Source organism: Solanum lycopersicum, chromosome 1, assembly GCF_036512215.1.
Source record: "Solanum lycopersicum chromosome 1, SLM_r2.1".
Taxonomy (NCBI): Eukaryota; Viridiplantae; Streptophyta; class Magnoliopsida; order Solanales; family Solanaceae; genus Solanum; species Solanum lycopersicum.
The window spans coordinates 85,153,504-85,165,633 of record NC_090800.1 but is presented as its reverse complement, the minus strand read 5'-3'; the positions used below and the strand labels follow the sequence as shown (position 1 = coordinate 85,165,633).

Sequence of the window (12,130 nt, the reverse complement as noted above, 5' to 3'; positions counted from 1 at the left end):
ACAATAATCTATGTGCATTCAATATTTAAATGATATCACTAAGACAACAAAAGGAATTATTCACCCTATATTTAGGTTGATAATTTCTTCTTTGGTAATTAGCAATTTTCTTAGCACTGCTAATTGTATTATTATTTTGTGCCTTGATTGAGCTATTGATGCCCATATTAAGTGTACCAGCTTCATGCCTCCATCTTTCAGTATAATCCCATTAATTAGAGATAATCAAATAAATTTTATTAGTCCTTAAATTATAAATATTCTTTAAAAGAATGTTAGTTTAAAAGTATATATAACTTATTTAAATACCCATCGGAGTGGAAGGAGATGGGCAGCGCCGTAGCGGCCAGCGAGGCCACGGAAGTGTTTTGGGGTGGAATGATCAAAAGTGAATTTTGAAGGCATTAAATAAATAAGAATAATACAATAAAGAGATAAGTATAAAAAACACACGTAAACTATTCACTTTCTTTGAGTTTAATATTTAAAATATTAAAAATGTGAGTGTCATACCTAAACTATCATTTTTTAGTTGGACAACTTTCACATATAGCAAACAAAAAATTTATATTTGTATAATATAGCAAACTTTGCATAATTGCGCTCTATAGCAAACATAAAAACTGTATAATTCGCTATACATATACAAGTGTATAATTCGCTGGCCTGAATTGTATAATTCGCTGGCCTATTTCGCTGCAATTGTATAATTTGCTTTGCATATAGTTGAATCGAATTAAAATGTATGTATATTGTATAATTATAAGTTTATAGCAAAAAGATATATATTATTCTGGCTTTATTCAAAAACAGAAACACAATTTATACACTTCTATTGTATAAAACTAGAGAAAATTGTATTTCACTGCAATTGTATAATTCGTTGGCCTTTTTCTCTGCATTTTTTGAAGTAAAATGTTTGTAAATTGTATAATTAAGTATATAACACGAAGATATACATTTTTGCATGTGTATATACAATTTTCTCTCGCTTTATACAAAACAGATTCAAAATTATACACTTCTGTGTATAAAGCGAGAGAGGCGAGCGAGATTCCTGGGAGAGAGACGCTGGCAAATTTTAGATAATGTTTGCTATGGAGCACAATTAAATCAAACCCTAGCTATTCTATTTAATTTAGGTTATTAGTTTGCTATTTTATACAATTTTCCCTTTTTAGTTTGAGAAACATATCTCAATAGTGTGTGTAGTGCACTATCTCTTTTATATGGAAAAACTTTGACACATGGCATTTCAAAAAGATAAAATATTTTATCTAGATAAAAATTAAATAATAAAAAATTAATATTAATTAAAAATTAAAGATTATTATGCATATAAAAAATTAAATTATTTTTCTTATCTCACTCCACCACCTCCTCCGTGTACCCCTTGCCCTGCTACAACGCCATTCTTTTTTTTAAAAAAATCATTTATAAAGTATTTGTAAAAAATTCATATTTCATCCTCCCCTCCCCCGATAGAAATTGATAATATTTTGTTTACAAAAATCTACCTCATCCTATTTAATTTTTCACTCCTAATTTTAAGTTTTTTACGTTTTTCTTATTTTGTGTTAGATATGCACGTGCATATATTTTTAGAAATTTTTTTACTAGTGTATCGAATATAACATAAACAACTAAAAAATATAAAAAGTCTTATGGCAGCAAGTAAAAGAATATTTTCGATATGTATATATAAACACTGGAAAAAGAAATTGAAAACAGAGGGTTAAGTGGGATGGGGTAGAATTATATTTTTAAGAAAATAAGATGATATCTAATTAGTATTTGATGAAGTGGAGGAGATGAAGTAAAAAATGAATTACTTTTATAAAAGAAATTTAAGCAAAATAAAAGTTTTTTAAAAATGGTGTGGGATAAGAAAAATATTTTACATTTTATTTTATAAATTTTCTTTAATAAAGAAAATATAATCTTTTTATAATTGTTTTTTAATTTTTAATTTTAGCTGATACGAATAATTTATTTATTTATTATCAAAATTGGATATTTTGTCCATGTGGAGTGTGATGTGGAAATTCTATAAAATAAAAGAGATAATATGTATTACACATACCATAGAATGGTATATAAGATAGACGTGTGTTTCTCAAACTAAAAAGTAATAGTTTAGATATGAAACTCAAAAAAATTATATATAATTTAGATATATTTTTAACACTTATCTCTATAATAAACACAAACAATTATTATTGTAATGCTTTCAGAATATTTTTTTCTAATATGCTATATATATATATAACAAATATATCACACATTGTCGAATCATAATGAATAACTCAACATCAACATCAAAAGAAACAACGAGCTTCCTGTTCGATTCTAAAACAGTATGAGAGAGTTGAGACCCATCAACAAGCCCATTAGTAGATGACAAAGCAAATATTTGTGTCAATTATTGTTTAATATATTAAATTATAATATTAAGGACAAACAGCTATAGATTTATACTTATTTGACTATTATTGTTGTGATATTATAATATTATGTGTGATTTAGCATTTTCTGTTGTTATCGCGAATATATTATTAAAAATCTTTTGCTTAAGTGATTATTCATATTTTAATTCGATATTATATTATTTATCGCTCTAAAATTAAATTAAAAAATCAAAACTGTTATTAAAAAAATGACATAAACATGCTCTAAATGAATTCAATTATTCTATTGTTCATAATAGTTTTTATTATTTGTTTAATTTTGTTATTAAATAAATCAAATTTTGTAATTAATTCAAATCTTGTTTTTTTTTAATTTTGTCTTTTTATTTAAATCTTGTTAAGAAATCAAATTCAGCCTTTTGTATAATATCTAAATCAAACGTTGATCATCGCATCAAAGTTACAGTTAATATCAAAAGCATACCTTTTTATCTTTTCGAACAAAATTTGTCAATCAAATTTCATGTTTAATTATTATTATATGATTCGTTTAAGCAAAATATTAACGTACACCACTCATCTATATCTATATTATATATTACCTTAAAAGTATTAACTTTTAACTTAAATGCTAAATAGCTATAATATTCTTAATTTAGATTGTAATTTTTTCGATGAGTTGTGACTTTTTCAATCAATTATGACTTTTCAAAGGGTTGTGAATTATCGAAAAGATCATGATTTTTTAGATTAGACACAAAAAATATTTGGTCATACTATCATTTGTTGATTATAAATAAAGGGACTTGCTCTCATTTTTCAACCACAATTTTTTTAATCTTCTTCTTCTTGCATTTTAATTTTTTTTATATGATTTATTGTCGTTGAGTGAGTTCAAAGTTTAGCGAAAAGGTACCATTATTCTGATGAAGTAAGTCGTTCAATCCTAAGAGGATATACCTCGAGTACTCGAGGAAAATAATTTTTGATGATATAATAATTATTATTTTACTTAATATTTACATTATTATGTAATGCATCAATATGTGAAGTTAACATGATATATTCTAAATTTGTTTTTATCAACGATGATATAGATATATATTTCAAAATATCTTTTACAAAATTTTAAAAATTCTCAATTTATTTAGATGCTCAAGATAAAAGAACGACAACATACAACATAATAATTGTGGGTATAATCAAAATTATGACTTTAATTTTAATATCGCATCTTACGAAACGAGTGCATTTGTTGATAGCTAATGGTGGAGCGATTCATCGAAGATGACATTACTAGAGAAAATCATAGGAGGCGGCGTGCAAAGTCAATTTTCTCTACAATGAGGAAGGAAAGTCATGTCCATGTTATACCTGATATAAAAAATAATAATGTAAAGATTTATAATATAGAATTAGTATAGTATAAATTAGTAATATATGGATTATTTTTTATTAAATGTTTGATTCATTATTTTCTATCTAATTTCGTATTTGGTTTAAAAATTTACAAAAAGAAATAATTCAACTATATTCTCCAATTATTATGAAAAAATTTATTTTGTATAATTTGATCAAACTAGATAAATATTAGATAATATTATTTTTTATGATTTTCTAACTAACTATAGTAAAAGAATAATTTTATAGTCATATTTGCTATTTCTAACTTGGATTATTTTAGAATAAATATTTGTCATCTTCATAAATTGATTACTCGTAAAGAGCAATTTTCAATTTTTAAAAAGATAGACCATTTATATTAATATCGAAAAGACGTTAAACAATAGTAAAATATAATAAATCATCCACATTTACACATAAAAATTTCAAGTTATAGTTTTGATATATATACAATTTTATAAACTGTTTAAACTATTAATAATTAGAAATCTCTCTCTTTATATATATATAGAGAGAGAGTCTGCAACTTAACGGGCAAAAAAATTGACAAAAATTTCAAAAGGGTACATCAACAAAATTTATAATCAAAACGATAAAGTTGCTACTGACGTAGCGATTTACTTTAATGCCCTTAATCAAAATCATTGTTTGTGGAGCGATTTTTTTCTTTTGAAATCGCTGCCTTGATAACAATTTTTGTTATTTGATTTTTAAAAAAATAATTGGAAATCGTTGCCTTGGCAATGATTTTTTTTTTAAGAAATCATTTTTTAATATGTTATTTTTAACAAATCGTTGCCAAGACAATGATTTTAGTGCTTTTTTCTTTTCCTTTTGCATTCTAAATTGCTGTCTTGACAACGATTTATGAATCTTTTTTTTATACTCTCGTTCATGGACAACATGAGTATCAATGTCCCTAAAATATGACGAAGGATATTTACATATCATTTATAATATTGCACGATATATTTATCCGTTTTACCTTTTTAGTATGTAAAAAAGTATTCTTATATTGTCTTTGTCATGTTATAGAAATCTATTTTCTATATATTTTTTTTAATAATTATGGTGTAGGAAAGTATATTTTCTATTAATAAAAAAAAATATCTTTCCTACAACATAATTATTAGAAAATATACTTACCATTGAGCTTTCCAACGTTTAATCAAAATTGGATTGATTTTGTTAGAATTTCCTTAAAAAGCTTCCCTATTTTATAGTACTATCATAAATGAGTTTGAAATCTCTCTTTAATAGAGTAATAATAAAGATCCTCAAATTATAGAGTAAAAAGTTAATGTTTAGAAACAAAAATCATATTAGCATTAAAAAAATAAAACAAGAATTTTGAACGTTGATAATCTTCTTATGTTATATAAGGCAACTAATGTTTATTTTTCATAAAATGGAGCAAATAAAAAGACGTGCTTGATAAATAAATAAAAAGAAGTTTCTTAAACGGGCACGGAGAGGATAAGTAGGAAGGTCAAAGGAGTCGTGTAAAGCAAATCAGTCCACCGTAGGATATGGCACGTGGAAAATGCAACAAAAAAACAAAATCATATTTGCAATCACGTTTAATTTCTTCAATCTTTCACTATAACAACCTTTTTTATTTTTTGGTCTTTCTTCAAATCTTTTATTTTGTCCCATATTTGTTTCTTCAAGAAAGAGAATATCAAAATTAAATAGAATATCATCTTGTACATATCATATTTAAAATCCAATAAAACATATTCACTAAATAATTTGTTTATTATTTAATTTTAATATTATACTCTTGATAACTATAATAATATAACATAATTAAAGTTTTTGAAATTTAAAAATTTATTTAGATAGAGAAGCTTTAAATTCTTTTAAAAATAAAATACATATATTTTAATAATTAAACTTAAAATATTAAAAAAATAAATTTATAAATCACAATAATTAACAACTTAAATGATAACGATAGATCTTAAAATAAGTCGAAAACATCGTTTGGCATGTAATCACGTATCACACGTCCCAAGAAGACCCATCATAGGACCCCACACCACCGTATCAGTATATATTTTCATAGCATAGGAGTTATGGCCGCGTTCAAAGCCGCCTACTTTATTTTTTTCTCACAGGCGTGTTTGTTAAAAGATCAATTATTTTCAAATTTGTATATTAGAGTCTTCAATTTTGGTAAATACAATTCTTGATTATAATTTGTATAGTTTAAGAGAGAGAAAAAGAGAGAGAGGAGATGTCAGCTGATCTGGAATCTATATCAGAAGCGACTTCTGGAGCCATTGGAGCTCTAGTTAGCACTACTATCTTGTACCCTCTTGATACCTGCAAAGCTAAGTACCAAGCAGAGGTTCAAGCTCATGGTCTCCGTAAATACAGGTTTCTTGATTTTTTTTATTCTGATCATGGGATTTCTTGTTTTTGATGTTTAATCAGATTCTTGGTTGTTTTGTATAGATGGGCAATTGATTATTTCTTTTTGTACGATTGTTTTTGTTGTGGAGAAAAAAAAACATGAATTTTCTATAAAGGGGTGGGACTGGATCAACAAAGAATATAATCAAAAGTTAGATCTTGAAAAGGGACTTATGCTTCAGATTGATCAACTGAAACTCATGTGGCTTTTTTTTTTCAAGAATAAAAGCGATATTTTTCTTTGGAAAAGCTTCCATGGCTTAATTTAGATATTCACCTTTTAAAAATGTTTCTTCTGCAAATCATCACATTATTCCCTTGCCTTTTAGGCTAAAAAGGCTTTCTTTCTACAATACTTATTTTGTAGTGAAACTTTTCGAACTGATTTTGTCGGTAGACCTTTCAAAGTTCTAGCCTATAAATTTCAATAGTGTTTGAGACCTACAGGGAAAGAAAGGGATGCCCCAAAATTTCCCAAGTTATCAGGGTTGATGGATATCAATGATTCGTTCTTTGAAGTTTGTAAGAAATGTACAAGAAGGGGGGTGGAATAGTCTGGTAATTTCTGTAAGAATCGACTTTTAGAAAAAAGAAAGTGTCTGTGGAAACTGAGTTATCCCAGAACTCCCAACAACTTTGGCCATACAAGTCAAAGGAAAAGTCCATTGTAGAGATTCAGTAAACCTTGTTAGCTAAGAGAGGTTTTCAAATACAGATGAATTTTCGTCTGCAGGGATTCTTACATAATGTGTGAGAGTAGCTGTGTTGTTGGGAATTATCTATGTTAACCTCATAAGTCATAATTATGTATGTTGCATCTTTTGTTGATCCCAGGATCTGCAAAAGATTTCACTATTTTTTTTGACTTTGTATTCTCTAGTGAAACTTGATTGGCATGGCTGAGAATTCAGGTATTGCCTTTCATATAAATGTCCAGCCTTAAGAGTTCCAGGCAAGAAGATTTCGTCATTATTGTGCAAAAAGCAGCGTGACTACGATGCTTGGTCATCAAATTTGCAGATGTCCAATCCGAAGAAATCTTGCTTAGTCGACTAAGAAAATTATTCTGGGTAGACCAAACCAATGGGGTGCATGAGCTTTATATTAGAAGGTCTAAAAAGTATCTTTACCTCCTCTGGTTCAGGGTCACTAGAGAGGCTTTTATTGATTGCAGACCTTACTTTAATGCAGTTCCATTTTAAAAGGGGCATTTGAAAGGCATACGATTTCTTGATTGAAGACGTCATCTCCTCTATTTTACATCTTTTAGTATGAGGAATGAAATTTCCCTTGTATTCTCATGCAAATGGAGTGCATGATTCATTGACTTGGAGCTTTTTTGTGCAGACCCTTTGCTTCATTTGATAAGGGTGTCTCATCATTATTCTTTTTTAAATCATAAATATTTTCATCTAGAAATTATCTTTGTTTTGTTTACCAAGATGGCTGATTGAGTCAATAACCTTGTTTACTGTAATTAGTCCTGCCTAAATGCCAAGTTTAAATCTCATTACTTACTACTCAGTTATCAACAACCGATGTTTCATTCTCGTGGTAGTGAGTAAGAGACAACTGATTTGAATATGACTGACCGCTCCTTCGAAGTTTGGAGTTTATAATGAAGTCTGAACTGAGATTCTTTTAGGTTCTTTTACTGTGTCTCTCTTTCCAATTGTTTATCTCATTGAAGTGACATAACACATCTGGAATTTGTACATTGCACATCCATTCAGATAATGTGCTAATAATTATATTTGAATACACATGTTTTTTGGTATCTCTTCCACTGCGTCTGTTAAAACATAGAGTATTATGCTTTTCCGGACATTGCTAGTTTGTCACTGATTCACTTTTGCCTTTCTGCAGAAATCTCTCTGATGTTCTGGTGGAGGCAATATCAAAAGGTAAGATACTGTCATTGTACCAAGGTCTGGGAACCAAGAACTTGCAATCTTTCATTGCGCAGTTTGTGTATTTCTATGGATATAGCTACTTTAAGAGACTCTATTTAGAGAGAAGTGGTTCCAAATCCATTGGAACAACAGCCAATTTGCTAATTGCAGCAGCAGCTGGAGCTTGTACAGCCATAACAACTCAGGTAAGAAGTTCGTGTACTTGCATTTGCTTAGTATCTTGTTAAGTGGCTTACTAGAAATAGAAGATCTTCCTGTTTTTATCTCACTTGCATGTTGTGAGGAAATACAGCGTAGGAGTGTGTTTTGAAGACATACTTTTTTATCAACAGCAAATGCTTCTTAAGGAACAATCAAGCATTTTGTTTGTTTGTTTTCAACTGGGGAAGGAACTAAGAAAAGAACTGTTGAGACATTGAAACTAGTTTTATGCATCTTTCAAATAGTACGTGTTCACAAATTTCCCAAGGAAAAATTGCAAAATTTTTGTTGCGTATTAGACGCAGTGCTCCTAATCTGAATCTTGCAACATAGACCAGCAAAAAATTAATGGAGCGACTTTCCAGGTTGTTCATAGCTGCCCTTTGCAAAAGGTGTAGTGCAACTCTCTCAATGTAAGATTGTTGCTCTAAACACAAACTTTCTCAAATGTCTAATCATGGTGTGTTATAAGGTCATGACTTATATATGATAGAAGAATTGCAAATGTAGGCACATGAGCCAAAAACTCATTGTCAAATGTCCATGGTTCTTACTCCAATTGTTTGAAATCAAATTCCACTGATATTTATGCCAAAAGCTCAATTGGATTCTGATGTAAAGTTATTGATGTTCTTTAGCCACTGGATACTGCTTCCTCAAGGATGCAGACAAGCGCATTTGGGAAATCGAAGAGCCTTTGGATAACACTTACAGAAGGTAGTTGGAGTGAAGCATTTGATGGCCTTGGGATTTCTTTACTATTGACATCCAACCCTGCCATTCAGGTACTTAAGTATTTTCTTGTAAAATTGAAAGGAGTGTCTATAGTTGCACTAGTATACAGATTTGATTTGATCAAATGGAGCCTAGCAAATTCAAGTAATGTTATTACATGTGAAGCGCAATTTCTTACTGATTGACGATAGAGTATATGCTAAAATAGATGTTCATGTGATGCAGTATACAGTTTTTGATCAGCTTAAACAACGATTGCTGAAAGATAAAGCGAAGACAACAGAGAAAGGCACATCGCCTGTTGTACTTTCTGCATTCTCTGCTTTTGTATTAGGTGCACTGTCAAAGAGCATAGCTACTGTTCTAACCTATCCAGCGATCAGGTTGGATCTCTTTTAACTTTCATCACGTATTGATGTTATTTCAGATCAAATGTTAGCCTTTTAACATTAACCTGAAATCAGGTGCAAGGTCATGATTCAAGCAGCAGACGATGATGACGATAAGAAGGCTGAACCTAAATCAAGTAAGACAATAAGTAGTGTCATATGGTCTATCTGGAAGAAAGAAGGATTCTTGGGTTTCTTCAAGGGATTACATGCTCAAATCCTCAAAACAGTGTTAAGCTCTGCATTGCTTCTAATGATCAAGGAAAAGATCTCTGCCACAACTTGGGTCCTCATACTCTCACTTAGGAGAATTCTGCTGCTCAGGCAGAGAAAGCTAAAAAGTGCTTAAATTGTGATCATTTCAGCTCAAGTCCTGAGTAAAACAGGCTTATTATATGAGAAATCAGAAGAAAGAGAGTTCATTGCAAGGTTGCAGTCTAAGTAGTTACTTCCAATTACAGTCTGCAAGGTGCTCTAGCAGAATGATGAATTTAGGAGAACAATGTGGTAGCTTTTGGTCTTCAAAGAAGAGAATAATTTGACAAAGAAATATTTATTTTTTTAACAACTTTAGAATAATGTGGTGAAAGAATCTCTGGAACAATTCTTTAGAAGAAATATTGGGGTTTTACTTCTGGCGGCGACATGCTTGCACCTACTTTCAAAGCTCATTGTGAATTTGTGATATCTTCTTACGTATATTCAAACTATATAATTGGATTTTGAAGTCAGCGCGCATCTGGGTGATGATCTATTATTCTATTGAGTTTTTCTTTGTTCGATAGTACAGAGTGACTATTTTTAAAAACACTGCTTAGACTCTCAGCGTCTCACTCAATTTTTACAACTTCATTTAAATGTATACATAGTCCATCGATATAAACGACAACTAGGTTTTGTATTTTTAGCTTTATTAGTTTTCGAAACGTGTGTTGCACGTTTGTCCCATACGATTATTATAAAATTGAATTATTATATAATGTTGAAATTAGAAATATTAGTTTTACCAATTTATATTTTATTCATTAAATAAAATTCATAATAATCGAATAGTACATTGACCATCAAGCAAGAAATATGAAAAAATAATTATATTACTATAACATATAATAATATGAATATATCTATATGATTTATCCTTAATAATCTAACATTACGCTCCATATTGGTAAGTACACAAATATGTAGCTAGTTAAAGAAATTACATTAGTAAGGAAAGATAAAAGTAAATAAATATTATAAAATTACATTTAAAAACGAATCTAAATGTCATAAAATAGTAATTTCAGCACTAATAAAAATAGACTTATAACAATCATAATTTCATAGAAGATTATATTAAAGAAGTATAATCGGTAAAGAATAAAAAAAATTAAATATTCATAACTTTTTTAAGACTTTTATTATAACAATATATATAGTAAAAAGAAATACACAAGGAATAGAGTTTTTTTTTCTCCCGTAACAAAAAAAAAGCAATCTAAAATGGTAAAGATAAAATTTTTAATACAAAATATCATTCTAATGAGGATCAACAAATATTAATATTTTATAACAAAAAAAAAGTACTTGAAAATTGCCTAATGATTCACATCAACATGAGGCAAGTGGTAAAGGAAAATTATTTTTTCATGATACATATATATAGCTAAAGATTCATTGGATAAGATGAAAAAGTGAAGAGTTGTTTAAGTTAATTTTTAGAAGTTAAGTGATCTTAGACATGGGGTAGAGGAAAGGTGATTGTTTTTACTAATAATTAAATACATTTAATTAAACTAACTAAAGAGAGAGGATAACAAATTTAATCATTTAACCACATTAATTATAGAGAAAGAATAGATAATTTTTATTTTTTAAAAAAGTAATTCCTAATAATTTCCTATGAAATAATTTATTAACAATTTTCTATAAAATATTTTTGTCTTTCAAAGTTTGACTTTACACATTATTTTTAGAATTTAGTATAATATAATATAATTATTACTTAGTAAGTAAATAATTAGAATTTAAATCATTGTGTCTAGATGCATGTATTTAAATATGATTATTTAATATTAAATTAATTATATATTAATATTTAATTTTAATTTAGGGATAAAATAAAGGCAACATAGTAATTTAACTTTTAAGTTAGGAGCTTCCCACTTATAATGATATATAATATAATTTAAATATGATTATTTAATATTAAATTATATATTAATATTTAATTTAATTTAAGAATAAAATAAAAGTAAAATAGTAATTCAACTTTTAAGTTAGAAACTTCCCACTTATAATAATAGATATGATGCTTATTTTCTACCAAAATTCTTACAAAAATTATCCTTAACAAGAAAATAAGAAAGCTGAGAACAGATTCACGACTAAGGGCCCGTTTGAATGGGCTTAATAAAAGCAACTTTAAAAAAGTACTTTTAAAAGTGCTGAAACTTATTTTTAAAATAAGCAGTTATGCGTTTGGATAAAAGTGCTGAAGTTGTTATGTCAAACGTGAAAAGGGAAAAATGGAAGAAAGAAATGTTAGGGTTATATGGGTAATTTGAGATTGTATAAAAATATTAAGCACAAAAAATAAAAATGTGGTCAACTTAAAAAAGCTTATAAGCTAAAAAAAAAAAAGCACCCCTACCCCAGCTTTTAACTTTTGGCTTAAAAT

At 28.2% G+C, this 12,130-nt stretch overlaps 1 protein-coding gene across 1 annotated transcript; it reads left to right on the top strand.

Moving 5' to 3' along the window:
- Window positions 1–5,887: 5,887 nt before the first annotated feature.
- On the top strand, window positions 5,888–10,195 carry LOC101263761 (peroxisomal adenine nucleotide carrier 1). Its single transcript, XM_004230139.5, has 5 exons — window positions 5,888–6,194; window positions 8,097–8,328; window positions 8,983–9,129; window positions 9,305–9,462; window positions 9,544–10,195. Exons 1-5 carry the CDS (start codon window positions 6,052–6,054, stop codon window positions 9,815–9,817), a joined length of 954 nt encoding a protein of 317 aa, XP_004230187.1. The 5' UTR covers window positions 5,888–6,051; the 3' UTR covers window positions 9,818–10,195.
- The last annotated feature ends 1,935 nt before the right edge of the window (window positions 10,196–12,130 follow it).

Bases quoted from the DNA above. Each gene is read 5' to 3' on its own strand.
- LOC101263761 (XM_004230139.5), top strand. From the start codon at position 6,052: ATGTCAGCTGATCTGGAATCTATATCAGAAGCGACTTCTGGAGCCATT. The intron at 6,195-8,096 runs GTTTCTTGATTT...GCCTTTCTGCAG, and splicing joins CATGGTCTCCGTAAATACAG to AAATCTCTCTGATGTTCTGG. The intron at 8,329-8,982 runs GTAAGAAGTTCG...GATGTTCTTTAG, and splicing joins GTACAGCCATAACAACTCAG to CCACTGGATACTGCTTCCTC.